An 18,388-nucleotide genomic window follows, 5' to 3' on the forward strand; every position below is an offset into this window, starting at 1 on the left:
ATTCGGCGATGAGGGACGTCTCACTCACAGTGGGTTTTGGCGCCGACGAGGATGTCTTGACCTTTCCCTCGGATCCGACGTCTTTGTGGGCCTTGTGCGCTTTCGACGCGGATCCCGCTGTCACCGACCCCGAGTCCTGGGACCGGTGCGCAGACGTGCCAGTCTTCGATCCGTGCGCCTGCGTAGCCTCCGTGGAGCCGACTTTGGCGTGCTTGGACGGCGGCGCCGCTGTTGACCCGTGCCGACCATCTTTCTTAGAGGACCCCTCCTCTGGCGTCGATTTTGATTGTGCAGCAGCGGAATCGACGGATTTCTTCGACTTCTGCGGACCGGAGGTCGACGGAGTCGATGGAGTAGCGGGTACAGTCGTTTTCGCCGGCACGGCAGCCATCTTAGGGACACTCGAGTCCTTAAGTTTCGGTTTCGTTTTCGGGTCGGCCATCTTAGATGTAGTCGATCCCGATGCTTTCGGTTTCGGTTTCGATACAGTCTGCTCAGCAAGTAAGTCCGTGGCCGGGCCAGAAGGCGGGGCTGTGGCTTGCGGCACTGGGTCTTGGGTAAGGCCTACAGGCGATCCCGTGACCCGGTCGGTATCCTCGTAACCTTCGGGGCAGAGCTCGTCCCCTGAGCTATCCGCCGCGGCCCCATAAATCTCTTCGTCGTCTCCTACCTCGTCGACGTATTCAAGGCCTTGGCCCACGACTCCGTCGTCTACCGGATCCGCCTCGACCTCCGTCTCGGGTGGGGAGATTTGAAGATGATGACCCTGGTCCTCTTCTTCCTGGTCGCCGAAGATGTTTTCCGGATCCGGGGCCGCTTGTCTAGCTTCCATGCGCACCGCGCGCCGAAGCTTGAGAGTCTTCTTAGACCGGAACTGTGCACAGGCTTTGCACTTGCCGTCGTCGTGGTCAGGCGAAAGGCATTTGTTACAGACGGGGTGTAGATCGATGTGTGGGTACTTGGACCCACAGAGCGGGCAGTACTTAAACGGGCTCCGCTCCATGTTCAGAAAAGTTTTGCAGTCATGTCGCGATGAGAAGGCCTCAAAGTCCGAAGAGCGAAAGAAAACTCCGCTTATTCCGGCTCCAAGAGACGGAAGACTCGAGACCGTGCGCAGACAATACCGACGCAAAAAAAACGAGGCCTTTTGGCCGCTAAAAGTTAGTTTTTCTCGGTTTCGACAGAAAGACGTCGAGAACACATCCGAACCCAATGGCGGAAAAAAACAATCTGGGGATGGAGCCGATGCCCATGCGCACTGTAGTCCAGGGGAGGAGCCACCTATCTCAGGATACTTCGAAGACTCTTCCAGGACAACAATGTGCGATCATCCGGACCCAACACTAGGCGGCGATCTAATGCTAAGATATGAATTTAGCAGCCCACATGCCTCGAACACAATTCTCCTCCTGTTTACCTCCGCTCACCCTCTGCCCATGGCTGGTAATACCAAGGTAATTGGATGACCAGCTATTTGCGAAGATGGGGTCTACTTCACACTGCATTGAACTGGTCTGTGCTTCTCCCTCCCTCCCTTTTTTATGCTTGTCGCTATCACCACATCGCTGATGTGTAACTAACGCCACAACCTTTACCAAACAGGTTGGAGCTGCATTTGTACCCTAGGCAATTTGCCAACGACTGATGGGTCACGAGGCCTGACTATTGCATGTGAGTGGGTCCCATCACAGTAAATGTTAGATTGAAACAATATACGATATCCCCCTGTGAGTAGACCTACTGCTGATGTTTCTTTCACTGTTGATGTTGTTTGGATGAATCAGACCATGACCAAGAGTGCCTTGATTCTCACAATGCTGAACTACTGAATATAGGCTGCTATTTACCACTTTCATTAGCGGACTTAACTGCTGGTGAATCTGCTTTCCTGATTCCCCAGGATCACTGGTTTTGAATAGCAAGCAAATATAACCAATTCATTATTTTGTTTCACTTGATTAATCTCACCTTTCATGGCAGTAGCTAGTTAGCGATCCTGAAGAAAGCCACGAGTTGCCAGGTCATCAGCTGAAACATGTCGATCACTATTCAGTACGACTGAATCTAATGATTTCAGTCGTACATCTCTGTTTTTAGTCCTAGCGCAGGGTAGCCAGAATAAAGGTTAAAAGTTGAACCTTGTAGTTGGTTTTAACTCACCATTTCACAAGCACTGCACACCTCACTACACCCTATTATCTAACGTTCGGTTTTAGCAATAACCCCTCCATTAAAACATCCCTGAGCTCCCCCCCCCTCACAGCGAAGGGGTTGTAGCCCGCACCATGACTAGGCCTAATGGTGCGAGGAGGATTCCCAATGATGAAGCATGCCACCAATGGTGGGTGAGGGAAACAGTCCTAAAAAGGGAAGCCCCACGGTAAGCTAGTTCCTATTTTGCAGTTTCACACCTCACTAGACCCCCGAGGGCCCTGTGTGTATTGAGTTATTGAATTGGAGAGTTTGCCCTCGTTGGTCTTCCAAATCTCCTCAAGCCCCTTCTGTGTATATATGACCCTAAACACCTGCCTGACTGCAAAGAGGGAAGGAGTGTGCCTGACCCTGCAGGAGCAGAGACTGTCCTGGAGGAGAGGTCGAGCATGTTGCCAGCATGTGGAGTACCCAGAGGAAACAGACAATGCCAGGAGAGTGATTGAGGAGTGACCTAAGGTGGGAAGGACACAAGGTTTATCAGCACAGTTGTTGAAGACTTCAAATATGATTGCACCAGAGTGAAGTCTGGTTCACCTAGGAGCCTACACTGAGCAATGGGTCTGGTGCAGTTGCTGCAGACGAGGAAAAATCTTAAATTGACAACAATGGGAAGCCCCTAAATGGCCTGAAGGACGGAACAGCCCCACCAAAGACACAAGAAGACTTGGCCTGGTGTTCTCAAACCTTGCAAGCTCATTGCTGTTCTACAGATAACCTACGAGAGCCTCTACTGTCAAGGTCCAGGACTACCAAGCAAAGCTCAATCCCCGAGCCTGCATGTGAATAGCATTCTGTGAGCAATAGCCATAGTGGAAACATGTAACAAAGGAGTCCACCCTATAATGGTCCCAGTGCAGCCACACCCTACACAATGCCTCAACAGCCGCTGATTATTAACAGGTAACTGCAGGGCTTAACTGCACCTAAGCATGAGAGACTTGAGGAGTGCAGGCACGATCTGCTGTGCCTGCCTGAGACACTTGGAATGAAAGCCACTAATAAGGACATTAAAATTAGTTGCCATATTAACTTGTGAGAATTTTTCAGCAATCCGCACTTTAGCCTAATCCCTGCCTCTTCCAAGGTCCACTGGAATTATGCATCGTGAGAGGTCCAAAATATGCAGCGGAGTCAACTATATTGTGCAGCAAGGCAAATTATGCAGCATAATGAATACTTTTAGGGATCATATTACCTCTTTTTTGTAATGTGTCCATGTTTCCAATATTAGGGCAAAGGTGTCATCTGATTAATACCAGTTTGACACGAAAACTAGCAACAGAAAATGACCAGTGAACCTTTGCAAAGGGTCTTCCATGGCGTGCAAAACGTATGGCTGCAATTTTTGTAACTTTTGATCAGTTTGCGCTAGAAACAACATGTTCTTTAGTTAAAATCTACAGATGCAGGAGATGTTGGATTATGTTTCAAATGCAGCAAATCGTTAATTATGTGCAAAATACCAAATCTGCAAAATCAAATAATTTCAGTGGCCACGCCTATGTCCACAGGCTTCAGGGGACAGAGACAGCAGAATCCTGACTACTGTGGGAGACAGGATTATATTACTTACCCAGTAAGCATCTGTTTGTTGTATGTAGTGCTGCAACACGCTCTGCATAATGCTATTATCTAGTGTTGTGCTTGGACGATTGCAATTTGTTTTTCTTCTAAGCAGTCTTTCGAGCTATAAGGTGTCTGTAACTCCTCCTCTGGTCATGGATGCGCATGGGCAAATACTCCACTGTTAAAGACCGTTTTTCCCAAACGGGTAAAAGTAAAATTGCAGTAGAAAACACAAAGAATAGTGTCCATGCTAATAGATAGAAAAAATGTATTTAGTGAAAGATCTGTAACAAGCACTGGGCTTCCGACCAAGGAGGATGGGTGAATGTAAATATATAGCTCTACATGCAACAAGCAGATGCTTATGGAGTAAGTAACAATCCATTTGTAGCATGTGTGACTGTAGATATACATGCTCTGCATAGACTGTAAAGCAGTACCCTTCTATGCAGGGGCTAACCAGTTGATAGAAAAGAGATCTGAAACAAAGTCCTAAGAACAGTCTGAACAACTTTAGTTTGCTGCCAAGAAGGCATATCAACACAATACTGCTTTGTGAAAGTATGTGGAGTGGATCATGTGGCAGCTTTACAAATGTTCTATGAGTAAATTCCCTAGAAAAACAATAGGAGCACCCTATTTGCTGGTGTTGTGAGAATTGGGACAGGAAGGTAGGGTTTGTTTAGCTTTTGCGTAACAGGTTTCCACTTAGCAATCCATGCCTTAGAAATGGCTTGACCTTTATGAGGCTGTGAAAAGGCTACAAACAATTGTTGTGTTCTGTGAAATGATTTGGTTCTGTGGTACAAAAAGGGGGGTATACCCAATCTAGTCACTGGGACCTGGGTGAGAAATTGTATAAATGTAAGGGGTCCCAGTGTGGAACCGTTTAGGAAGACAAAGACACAATAGAAACGTCAAAAGGAAAAATAAAGGCAATAAGGATTCAATGTTATACACTCGCAATGAATCAATAAACAATATATGGTTCAGTTTAATGAAATCACACAAAAGGTTCATTAATTTACAAATGACCAAACAGCAGCAGTGCCCCAGGGAGGGAGATGTATAAGTACAAGGAGAGTGTGTGGGTTATTGGGAAAATAGGGATGAAGTGCTGGTCGATATGACCTGATTGACCCAAATGGTTATCTTTGATGGCATGTGATGTAATGTCTTGAAACATTCATGTATAAAGTGTGGTTGAACTTATAAGCCAACACGTTTTGTAATCAATCTATTCTATAAACATTTGTACCATGATTTGGTTCTGAGCAGGTCTGCAAAGTAATCCACCCCCAGATGTTACTCAGCTAGGACAAGAACATGATTATGTATTGCCCGGGATCAGATATGCTGCACTAGAGCCAATAGCAGAAGGGAGAGAGTACCTACTTGCTTTGCAGGTAGAACATGGGGGTCATGTTGTCTGCCCACAAAAGGAATACCTTGCCTTGAATCTATTGAAGAAAGGCTTTAACAGCTATATGCATAGCAAAGAGTTCCAAGTGTCTGATGTGGAGACCTCTTTGACGAGATGACAACAGACACTGGGGTAACATTGGACTAACAAGATGTTGAGGTGTGCTCTGCAGCCAATTAGAGATAAGTATGTGGTCATGAGCACTTGCGGAACTGGATCTTCAAATGATCTGCCCGTAACGGATTGTTGCTGCTCTACCACTGCAAAGTGCAATGGATGTTGGTCCTTACCAACACTAGATCCTCCAGCACAGTCCACTTGTGAACTCTGACTTGAGAGACATTCCTGAATTGGGCACACAGCTAGTCTGGCAAGGGGAACCATGGCAATGCACGAAGCCATCATTTCGATTAGGCGCATTACTGTGGGAACTGGAAGTGGACAAAGTGACTGAAAGAGGGAGAAGCGGCTGGTATGCTTGCACCCTTTGGATACTACAGACTGGAGTACTGACTCTTAGAAAGGGTTCAATCTGAAGTGGCTACAAGTGTGATTTAGTGGAATAGACTGTGAACCCCAGGCTGTGCAGAGGGGAAATTATAGTCTGGCTTAAGCACTCCTGTCTGCTTGAGCCCATGATCACCGAATCATTAAAGGAAAACACAAGTTCCCCCTCTCCAGAGATGTGTGGCTACCACTGTTAAACACTTGATAAAGACCCTTGGGCCGTGGTGACGCAAGTGTTGACCAATTACCGTGAAGCAGAGGTAGCGCTGATAAGCTGGATGGATCAGTCCTATTTCAAAAACACACTTAAGGGTTGCATTAAATATGTCCTTCTCTTCCTCCACAAGCTCTTTCCCCATCTTGTGATATTGTTCTGGGAGGGGCTGCAGGAGCACCTTCATCTCCCAGTCGGCTCTAAGATATCTAGAGAGGAGGCCTAAAAAATTGGTGAGGTGTGGCAGCCCCTTTGGCCACTCTCTTCCTTGCAGCATATATACACTTGCTCTCCTTAATAAGCAGTGGGCGTCCCCGGAGCATGGGCTGCTGCCCTCCTCCTAGCTAAAGTGACTACTAAGGAGTCAGAAGGGACCGGACTCCTGATGTAGAGTGGGTCAGAGGGTGCCGGTTTGTATTTTTTCTCAATGCATGGTATTACCAGAGGCAGACTTAATCATACCCTTGAGCATGGAGAGGTACTGGATGAAATGCGCTCTCTTCAAGAGCATCGCCATCAAAAAGTAATTCTCTTTGGGGTGGAGTATGCTTCTACCTTATGGTAGGTGGGCATGCACTGGATAACGCTGTGGTATGTTGACAGGGACGTGCTCTATCTCTGGGTCTGAGGGTCTACATCGTAGTCCTCCCTGGGACCATCTGAGACACCAGGATAGATTGGGATACAATCCTCTGCCGGGAAATAAGGGCTATGACTGTTTGTATAGGAGTAAGACTGCAGAGACTCTTGAGAAGAAGGATTAGCGGGTGGTGGTGTTGGAGGAGGGTATGGAGGAGGTCATTGTGGTGGTGGAGGAGGAACATTTGACCTGACCTCTTGGGAGGCAGGATGGGCACAAGAGTTTCTGGTAGCAGACCTTCACCAAAGGCAAGCCTGCGTTACTTAGGCAGTTTTTTCTGAGGCCCACAACTTTCCTGTGCCTGGGTGGATGATGATGCTCCTCTGCCATTCATCTCGCTCCTGTTTTAGCCTCTCGAGGATAGGGTGTTCCTCTGTCAACAGAGAAGGGTGTCAAAGAAGTCTATTGTTTCTGTGCCAAACAGGGCTTCTTTGGTGTCAGTTTCGTTAGCGGAGTCAACTTCGATGGCTCAGCATCAGTCAAGGTCCATTGACTCAAGGTAGATTAAGGATCAAGGCCCCCTGGAATGATCTTTCCTCGGCTCCCAAGCCTTGGTTTGGTGTTGATGAGGGCTTTGAGACGGTAGCACACCAGAGGGTGGCAAGGTCCTCAGCACAGGGCTTGACACCGGTCCCCTTTAGAGGCTGTGCTAGTCTCTGGTGTTCGGAAGATTGAGGTTTTGGGGCAATGACTACTAACCTGATGCATGGTCTTCAAGCACGGTCCGCAGCCGACTGAGCCAAATGAACATCCTCTGGTGACTCTTCTTCCTCTAAGAGTTTCTACTTGACTGACACCGAGACATTGGAGTCTATAAACACAGTGCTGGTGCTCCGGGAGGCCGGACGACTCACTGAATGCTTCCTTCTCTTTGGCATGGAAGGGGATCAGCCTTGCCAAAGATGTCCAGCTTATCTGAAGAGTATTTCGCCATCCTGCTTTGAGCCCACTGTCTGCGTCAGCGCTGGGTTAGAGACTTTTTTGCTGCAGAATGGACAGCAACAGTCGCAGCAGCTCTCAAGCTAGAGGCAGACTGCAGACAGAGTGGAGATTGGCCCTGGGTTAGAGTAGTATTGGGGGAATTTCTCGAAAGGCATCCACTTCATTCTCTGAAGGGTAGCCTGCAGCATATGGTGCACAGATGGCCTCGACTATCGAGAGACCTGGTTGGTAGATGGCGACTGACTGAGGAATGGAATTGGCGCTGTTACAAGAGAACATGTGGAAAAAGTCTTCACGAGATAGCGTCTTAGGCAACTGATTTCGAACCAACAACAGGAACTGACAAACACGTCGAGACGGAGAACACTGAACAATACCGGAATCCAATGGTGGAGAAAATCATTCTAACAATGAAGTTGGGCATCCACGCCCAAACACCTTGCGACTCTAAATACTTCTTTGAAGTAAAGAAGTTGCAATTGTCTGAGCCCAACACTAGATGACAGGAGTATGTAGAGCGAGTGTAGTAGCTCATTTAACGCATAACTCATGACAAACTTGTGTGCTGTGTGAATTATATTTGATACTATTTAGGTATGCTGTGAGATTAAAAGCACTTATTTGCACAAAGATAAGCCCTGGGCTGGAAAGCCACTTATTGTTTTTATTGTTTCACTATGGAGATCGGAGGAGGTCTGGGCAAAACTTGAAGTGTAATTTGCATCATTTTGGGAATTTCAAATTAAACTTGTTAAACAAAATTCCTGATATTTCGCCATTACGCCACGTTGTGTAATTATGTTGGCTGTAAAATGTTACTACAAACGCACAGGAATAACGCAAATGGCCAGAAGGCGAGCAGCTGCTTTAGAACCAGTGCTTGTTGATGCACACCACCTTCATATGTAAGTGACTCGTCATAATTCGAAAACAATTCCAGTACCGGACTGGCATATGGTAAAATTTTCTGCAGTAGCAAGTATACATTAAAGTAAATATGTTCATGAAATTTGGTAATGCCAATGAGGAATTCTAAGTGGACATAAAGAAGGTAATAGCTTTGTGGGATTCTACTTACCATCACCATTTTTAAAAATGATTCCGACAGATTCACCTCCCACAACCTTGTTGTCGTACACTATCCACAAAGGCTTCATTTTCGAGTCCATATATTTGCACTTTTCGATGCTGCAAGTAAAATGAAACAAGAACACTAACTGTTTAACATGGCCGAATATGTTTCAATGAAATACATTGCTAGACCACTTACATTAGACAGTATCACCTCTGGCAAAAACTTAATTCAGGTTAAAATCGTGATTCTACACAAAATTCAAATATTTCAGTTATTTATAACTAAGCAAAAAGAAAAAAAGAAATCACAAGAGCCTTGAAATTCAGGTATTTTAATTCATTGCATGTGAGGAAGACAGGATCTGTAAAGGACTGGGTTGATGCATGCTACGCAGAAGCCTCGTGACATGAACTGGCACGCTGTGTATTTCAGCAGTAGCCTCGTGACATGCGCAGAGCAGGTGCCAGGCGTGCTCAATCTCAGCAGCAGCTGGAGGCAAATAGATGAAAACCTTTAGACGAATGGTCTTTTAACATCCCGGTCAGAAATGCGCCCTTCATGCAGGGTTGCCGAGCATTTCTGGCTTTTTTACTACACCCTGTTTTTGATGGTTGTATAAGTCTGCACTTTACTTCAGCTAACCAGGGGTAAAGTGCTTGTGCTACCCTCTTTAAACATGGTAAATTGGTATATCCCTGATTGGCACATTGAATTTACTTACAAGTCCCTCGTATTTGGTGCAATATGTACCAAGGGCATTTCGACAAGGCAAAGTAAATCTTTTTCCAGGCCTAAGTCTTCCTTTTTCATTCTTATAAGTCACCATTAAGGTAGGCCCTAGAGCCTCGTAGGGCAGGGTGCACAGTATTTTAAACATTTGTCTACGTATTTTTTATATTTAACATGCCCTGGCAGGGAAAAACCTCCAAGGTCGTTTTTCACTGTGGCAAGGATGGCTCGCCCATCAGTTAACACTGGTTTACACTATTACATTTAATAAGTGCTAAATTGCGTTTGAGAATAAGTAAAAACAAATATTGGCAAAGCCAAAAGGTTCCACCCATTCAAGAGCTTTTGGCTTTGCCAATATCTTTTAGCCATGTTGTACACCAGCGTTGGCTGATATTCAACATGGCAAAAAGTTAGTGGGGTAAAGGAGAGTGGAGTGTCAAAGTGGAGGGTTATAGAGTGGTGTGGAGTGAACTGGAGTTTCGTGGAGTGGTGTTGTGCAGTGTCATGGAGGGAGTAGAGTGTCGTAGGCTAGAAGGGCATAGAGTGGATTAGTGTCAGAGTGGAGTTGAATGTCAGTTGAGTGGCAAAGAGTGTTGTGAAGTGGTGTGGAGTGGTGTAGAGAGTGTTGCTTTGAGTATTGTAGAGTAGAGTGGCGTAGAGCGGAGTAGATTGTCAGAGTGGAGGAGTGTAAGAGTGGTATGGCAGAGAGTGGTGTGGCAGAGAGTGGGGTGGCAGAGAGTGGGGTGGCAGAGAGTGGGGTGGCAGAGAGTGGGGTGGCAGAGAGTGGGGTGGCAGAGAGTGGGGTGGCAGAGAGTGGGGTGGCAGAGAGTGGGGTGGCAGAGAGTGGGGTGGCAGAGAGTGCAGTAGTGGAATAGAGAGTGGGGTGGCAGAGAGTGGAGTGGCAGAGAGTGGAGTGGCAGAGAGTGCAGTAGTGGAATAGAGTGCAGTAGTGGAATAGAGTGCAGTAGTGGAATAGAGTGCAGTAGTGGAATAGAGTGAAGTAGTGGAATAGAAATAGAGTGCAGTAGTGGATTAGAGTGCAGTAGTGGAATAGAGTGCAGTAGTGGAATAGAGTGCAGTAGTGGAATAGAGTGCAGTAGTGGAATAGAGTGCAGTAGTGGAATAGAGTGCAGTAGTGGAATAGAGTGCAGTAGTGGAATAGAGTGCAGTAGTGGAATAGAGTGCAGTAGTGGAATAGAGTGCAGTAGTGGAATAGAGTGCAGTAGTGGAATAGAGTGCAGTAGTGGAATAGAGTGCAGTAGTGTGCCGTAAAATAGAGTGGAGTAAAGTAGTATGAATGGCATAGAGGAAGTTGCGTAGAGCATCAGAGTGGAGCAGTGTTGTAGAGTGGCATGGAGTGAACTAGATTTTAATGGAGTAGAGCATCAGAGTAGAGTACTGTGTAGTGTCGTAGAATGGCCTAGAGTGAAGTGGCATAAAGTACAGTGGTGCAGTGTAGAGTGACGTAGAGTGCAGTGACGTAGAGTGCAGTGACGTAGAGTGACGAAGAGTGCAGTGACGAAGAGTGCAGTGACGTAGACTGCAGTGACGTAGACTGCAGTGACGTAGACTGCAGTGACGTAGACTGCAGTAGCTTAGAGTGCAGTGGTGCAGAGTAGATTGTTTCAGAGTAGAGTAGAGTGAAGTGGCATAGAGGGGAGTGGTGCAGTGTAGAGTGCAGTGGTGCTGTGGTATTGAGCAGCGGGGTAGAGTCCATTGGAGTAGACTGCAGTGGCACAGAGTGCTATGGTGCTATGTTGCACAGTAACGTGGCATAGACTGGAGTGATGCAGAGTGTAGTGGTGTAGAGTGTTGTGGCCTAGAGTGTTGCAGTGGCACAGAACAATGTGGTGTAGTGTAGAGTGGTGTTCAGTTGAGTGGCGGAGAGTGCAGTGCTCCAGAGTAGTGTTGTAGAGTGGGGGAGAGTAATGTGTCAAAGTGCAATGGTGCAGAGAGCAGTAGCTTAAAGTAAAGTTTTGCAGAGTAGAGTATAGTGGCGTACAGCGTAGTAGTGAAGAGTATATTGGCTTAGAGTGTATTGGTTTTGAGTAAAGCAGTGCAGAGTGCATTGGTGTGTAGTGCAGTGGCATGGAGCTCAGCAGAGTAGAATAGAGTGGCACTTGGTAGTCTGCAGTGGCGTAGAGTGGAGGTGTGTAGAACAAAGTGGGGTAGAGTGGAATGGCGCAGAGTTGCACAGAGTGGAGTGTCGTAAAGTAGATTGTTTTAGTGGAGAGTGCAGTGGCGTAGAGTGGTACAGAGTAGAGTGGCGTAGAATGCTTTGGAGTGGAGTATAGTGATGCACAGTAGAGTGGTATGGAGACCAGTGGTGCAGAGTGGCTTAGAGTACAATGGCATAGAGTGCATTGGAGTATAGTGCAAAGGCGTAAAGTGATGCATAGTAAAGTATAGTGGTGCAGAGTAGTTGGTGTAGAGTGCAGGTGTGCAGAGTAGAGTGAAATGGCCCAGAGTAGAGGGAAGTGGTGTAGAGTGAAGTGGTGCAGGTTAGAGTGAAGTGGCGCAGAGTAGAATACAGTGGCATAGAGTCCAATACAGTGGCATAGAGTCCAATACAGTGGCATAGAGTGGCGTAGATAAGACTGGCATAGAGTGGATTGGCACAGAGTGCAGTGGAGTGGTGCAGAGTACAGTGCATTGCCGTAGAGTGTAGTGGCATAGGGCGCAGTGTTGCATGCAGAGTAGAGAGGCATAGACTGTAGTGGTGCAGAGTGTAGATTGCAGTGGCGAAGAGTGCATTGGTGGATAGCAGAATAGTGTGGGGTAGAGTGCATTGGCAATTAATAGAGTGCTATAGAGTATAGATGTATAGAGTGAAATGGCAGAGTGGAGTGGTGGAGAGAAGAGTGCAATGATGCGGTGTGGACTGGTGCAGAGCGGAGTGGCGTACAGTGAAATTTATATGGTGTGGTAGCACGCTTACATTACAGACAACACATTTTCAATTGAAATATTTGTGTCCAAAACTTGTGGAAAATAAGGTGATAACGACTCAAAAGTGACCACAACCCTCAGATAATCATACTACAACTGCCAGTAAGTTCTAACCCTGGATCTAATGAGCTTCTCAATATGGTCCACTCTTTATACCATTTGAAAAGATTGGTATGGCTTTCGGACAAACAAGTAGAAATAATAAGGTTTGCTGAAGCAATAATAAAGGATACTGAGCAGTGCCAGGTCGGGGCAGGTTCATTGTTAGATAAATGGAATTACATTACCTCATCCCTGGTGGAAAAACTTCCAGCACGAGACCAAAACAAAACTAATTCATCATCAATCCTTCACAATAAATGGTATACATTTCAGTTACTTAAACTAAAAAATTCATTTTCACAAGGATATCAGCAACCTTATGATGTTTTTAAGATAAAAAAAGAAGAAGATCTTGTAGACAAAAAGTCTGGTTGGCTACGTCACGTTATCAATCAGGACTATGGCATAGATTACTACATGCCTCCAGACAAAAGAATATAAAAGCATTTTGGCACATAATCAATGAACTCGAAAGGGGAGGCAATAGAGCATATAGTATAAATATCATGGAAGACGATTGGGTAAAGTTTATTACCAATTTGTATGGTGTGTGTAATCTAGACATGAATAAGAAAGATCTGTGATAGAACCAGCAAGTCAAATATGGAGATAGTAAGTGGCTCGAATCTGGGTAATGATTTGGATCAAACAAACAATATTGTGATACCTAGTAAGTAGTATAATGAGTAAGGGAGCATTCCTTGTTTGGAGAATGATTTGGATTCTATAGGTTTTAATGAAATAGCCATTCTCCTATGCTGTCGCCGATCAAATGGGGCTCCTGGCCCAAATGGGCTTCCCAATGGCTTATTCTGCGCCAACATTGACATGTGGGCAAAAGTGTTGACTTGAATGTTTAATGAGGTACTGGCATTAAATATTGTCCCTGTATCTTGGCAAGGTAGTATTGTGAAGCTCATCTATAGAAGCGGCCCAGTTGACAACCCTGCCAATTATCAGTTCATTGCCTTAACTGATGTTGACGGTAAGGTTTTTGCCTTCCATCTATTGATTGACTTGGCAGACAGGGCAGCACAACAAAATATAATTCCTATCAAACAGCTTTTCGTAAGGGCCAATCTACTATTACCAATCTGCAGGCCCTTACATTATTAGCGGAACAGGCAGTTTAAAAAAAATAAAAATCTGTAAATCTCTTTTATAGATTTAAAAGCTGCTTTTGATTCAGTTCCTTGATCTTTACTATGGAAAAAAACTGGTAGGTTGGGTCTATTCCACAGAAGTTTCTAGATGCTATTATACTCCTCTATACCAACACTTGGGTCCAGGTTAAGCTAGGTGCCGGTGGTACTTTATCACAACAAATTAAAACATATTGGTCTTAAGCAAGGTTGTGTTCTTGCGGACTGCCTTTTTAATCTATTTTTGTCAGATCTACTCCAGCACCTAGAGTCTGTTAATGCCCACCCTCCAAAAATAGGTGAGGTGCATTTTAGTTATTTATAATATGCAGATGATACTATCTTGCTGAGCCAAACCCTGATAGGCTTACAAATATTGATGAATGCATTTGATGATTACATCCGAAATGAATGGCGTGGAATTGAATGTTACAAAAAACTAAATCATGAAAATCGATCTGGCAAATTCTAAGAACGATTCATGGAGGACCAGAGGAGGGCATAAAGACATATTAATATTTGGGTATTTATTTTTTTGTTTAGAATTTATTAAGTTTCAAGAAAAGGATACATACATCAAAGAAAAAGACGAAGGTATCCACAAATTATGAACCATATTACAGAAAATAAATGAATTGATAATATATAGGCATTACAATGTAGGGGAAAAAAACAATGGACAGAGAACAGTAAAAAGAAAAAGAAGGAAAAGAATAATAGAAAAAAAGGGGGTAAAGAAAAGAGAGAAAATAAGAAATATATTATGCAAAGAATGAAAAAATATAGAACAGAAAAAGAGAGTTAAGAAGCAGGTGCATGTGAAGAGAGATAAGTCGTAAAAGGTAACCAGTGGAGATCAGATTTAATTTTTTGCGAAAGAGGGAGAGAAGAAACAGTAGCAATTCTATGTTCATCCCAGATAAAGTTCCACCAAGTCAATGAGGAAATTTTGGAGTTGTCTTTCCAGGATAATAAAATAACTTTGAATGCTAATGCGATAAAAAGGTTAAATAATAAGGAGATAGAAGAAAAGTCAGCAACAGCATGAGAGGAGGAACCTAGAAAAACATTCACAGTGAAAAATTTTCATACAAGTGGTCAAAACAGATTTCCAAAATATCAATACATTCATAAAGTAGATGACACAAAGTACCAGTAGAATTAGAATAAGACCAGTATAATGAGGAAACTTTAAATAACTTAGACCAAAATTTGTCCCACTTTGAAAAGGGAAGAAAATAGAAAAGTCTGAATCCCACGCAGTTTTTATAGGAGACTTAGGTCTTTCAGTAACATGTAACGACAATAGCTTGTACACAATAGCTGCTTTAGGTCTATGTGTCTGAAATAAACTATATATTGGAGTAGGTGGAGAGAGAGAGGGTGTATCAACAGGAAGGTCAAACGAGGCAAGCTGTAATTGCAAAAGCATCAGAAATCACAGTATATTCATTAAAACAGGAACTAGGCAATTGAAACCGGGATTGCAATTCATCAAATGGAATAACAGAGTTTTGGTGGAGTAATTGGTGCACATATATAATTGCCTTCTCCCTCCAGTATTTGTAATAGAACGATTTACCTTTATATTTGAGAAATTTGTTATACCAAATGGTAGAAGATAAAAAATCATTGAAATGGGGTTAAGTCAGTGGTAAGAGTATTGTATAATAAATTCTGAGAATATTTTAAAATAGGGTTATTAGATGTAAAAGTACAATTTGACATATACACAACATTCTGAAAAGTGAAATCCTTTAACAAGGAACGCCCAAAAGCAATCCATCTAGGGATAGGAATATCAGCAAAATCATAAGCTAGAGCAAATGATTATTTAATTAAGAAGGCAGAATGGTAAGCTTTAAAATTAGGAAAATGAACGCCACCTTCAGATTTAGGACGCATAAGTTTTGCTATAGCAATACGTGGGTGTTTCTTATTCCATAAAAATTGTGAACAAATAAGAGTTAATTTTAGAAAAATATGATATGGGAATGCGAATGGGTAACATAGATACTGTGTGTATATAGTACGCGAGGAACAATCATCATTTTGATGGTGTCTAATCTACCCCACCAGGAAAGAAATAGTGGAGACCAAGTAAGGAGGAGAGATTGGATTTTAGTAATTAATACATTGAACGTATACTTAATTGTGTTGGACAAGGAAGCAGAAAACCAAATACCAAGGTATTTGACTTTAGTTGGGCACCAAGCAAAATCAGTATCAGAAAACATATATTGGTAACATAGAGAATTTAAAGGTAAAACTTCAGTCTTAGAAAGGTTTAACTTATACCCAGAAATACTGGAATACAACCAAACCTCTTCCATAAAGGGAGGCAAGGAAGTAAGGGGATTAGACATATAGACTAATCTATCATCAGCATAGGCCGATAATTTTGTTTCAATAGGGTTATATGAGAAGCCAGAAATATGCATATTGACACGTATGCATTCAAGAAAAGGTTCGAGACATTAAACAAAGAGTAAAGGGGAAAGAAGACATCCCTGGCGCGTACCTCTAGATAAAGAAAAAAAATTAGAAAAGGGGTTATTAACAAAAATACTAGCTCTTGGGCAGGAATATAATAATTTGACATAGGAAATGAATGTAGGTCCAAAGCCAAACCATTGAAGAGTTTTGAACATAAATTGCCAATTAATACGGTCAAAAGCCTTTTCAGCATCCAAAGACATTGCTGCAAGAGGGAATTTTAATTTCTTGCCGTAGGAGAGAATATTTGCAAACATTCTGGCTTTATCCAACGCTAACCTGCCCTTCACAAATCCAACTTGGGCAGTCTTTATTAACAATGGAATATTATGCTCAAGACGAGAAGAGTATGCTCAAGACAAGAAGTTGGGTATTTTATTTGACATTAGAGTCTCGTTTAAACGTCATTTTAAAGATTTTAGTTAAAAACTGCTAACTTAATTTATGCCTTTAAATGTTGACATAACACTTTGAGGTGCCAATCATATGATCATCTACTTAAACTTACGAGAGCAAAGTTACAGCCAACAATTACTTATGGTTTGCCTATTACTAGGAGGTAAGATGCAAAACTATTGGACCTGTTCATAATCAAGGTATATAAATCAATCTTTAGGATTGCTAGGTCACTGGCCAAGCAGAAATCAGATCGAAGTTTGGCCAACAAAGACAGTCCATGGTTTTACAAAGGTCATTTTTGGAAATGCATGTATTCCATGTTTACATCTGACCCGGCTTCCATAGCGAACCAATGTTACCATGAAATACTTAATTCGGTCTATACAGCTACTTGGCGATCTTATATCTTAATATGCCTCCTGAGTTTTGATCTGCAGATCGGGCTCACTTAACTGATAGTGTCCAGTTTTAAACAAATAAAAAAAAAACAAATTAAAATTAATATATTTAAAGCGAGCATTATAGCCCTAGTGGCTAAAACTCATTCATGGTCTGATTAACTCATCAGTCTTATTTGAACTCTTATTTTTGTGCCCAAATGAAAAACATTTCTAAAAATAGGATTGGACTTAAATTCAACCAAGGACACTACGCAGACCTGGATTCAGCAATGGCCAAATACTAAATGTAGTGGCCACGTGAAACCTTATTACACATAGTATGTGCCTGCCCTAAATTGCTTAAAATTTGCTGCACACTTTTAAAACCTTTATTCCTTAAGGCAGGGGTAAGATCAGACCTCCAGGCCCTCATATTATGTATATCGGGAGAGTCCATTCCATTATGTTAACTGATAACATTTTTAGCCAGTTTTGACAAATTATTGATACTCGCTTTTTATGGGTTGTCTTCGGGAATTATGAATCATATTGGCTGTTTTAAGAATGTTGACCTCTTGAACGATTTAGTGTTCAAATTACCACTGTAAACTAATGCACTTTTTTTGTGCTTATTTGCACAATGTAAACTTTGGCTTAAAATTTTAGACTTTGGTCAACTTTAGATAACAGGTTTTAATCATCCCGCAACACCTTATTGCTCATTTGCACATTGGCATGTAATGATTCAGTTTGTGCACGTTGGCACTGTATTGCATATTTGCACAATGTAATATAGCATTATTGTTAGTTTTCACTGCATATTTCTGGGAATGTAATGATACGTTATGAGTGTTAAGAATTATATTGTGTTGGTTTAAAAGAGATTATTATATGTAGTGTTAGTGTTGTGCTACGGCATGTAAACATAGTAATATTACTTTGTTCATTCGCATATTGCCAAAAGAAACTGAGAACGGTGCTTCTTCTATCCTCGTGTTCTAATGTTTAATTACAATGATTTTTATTGATTAAGCAATAAAGAATCAATCAATCAATTGAAATCACCATTACATTTGCACAGAAATATAGTTTCACAGATAAAAGTATACAGTGCACAAGCAATGTGTGGAAATCTTATCACCTGCATTGATTTATTTTGATAGTTTTACAATATTTGCTTCCACCTCACTTCAGAATTACCAAAAAAAAGGTGCTTCATTTGGGTATTTCTAATTCAGAAATATATGCACAATTAATTTACAGACATTTACATTTTGTTGTGTGCTAGAAAAAAAAGTAAGGTCATGCAGCCTTCCTCAAGCACTCCCCCAGAGCCAGCAAGATTGTCACATAAATCCTTTCACTTTGATGTCAGAGAAAGAAAAGTAAACGCTAAGCTCTTTGGAAGACAGGCTGGCACTGGGCATAAAAGTGGGCCTCACAGAAATCTCCTCAGAACACTCCCGGACCAATTAAGATTAAAAAGAGGACTGTCCTGCTGTCTAGCATGTCAACATAACAGGGGTTGCTGCTACTTTCCTTACCCATCTTGTCCTTTGTTTGATCACCAGGTGCAGTACTGGAATCCAGCAGCTTTGGTAAGACTT

The 18,388-nt window shown here is 42.9% G+C and overlaps 1 protein-coding gene across 7 annotated transcripts in view; it reads right to left on the reverse strand.

Moving 5' to 3' along the window:
• The window catches only part of PIK3CB (phosphatidylinositol-4,5-bisphosphate 3-kinase catalytic subunit beta), a 999,444-nt gene that overhangs the window by 109,430 nt on the left and 871,626 nt on the right, over positions 1-18,388 (reverse strand). For all 7 annotated transcript variants that reach the window (XM_078666107.1, XM_078666113.1, XM_078666108.1 and 4 more), the window contains one exon: positions 8,585-8,694. In XM_078666107.1, the coding sequence (XP_078522233.1) occupies positions 8,585-8,694 (110 nt within the window). The remainder of the gene's footprint in view (positions 1-8,584; positions 8,695-18,388) is intronic.

The sequence above is a fragment of the Lissotriton helveticus genome, chromosome 11 (genome assembly GCF_964261635.1).
Source record: "Lissotriton helveticus chromosome 11, aLisHel1.1, whole genome shotgun sequence".
NCBI classification, from domain to species: Eukaryota; Metazoa; Chordata; class Amphibia; order Caudata; family Salamandridae; genus Lissotriton; species Lissotriton helveticus.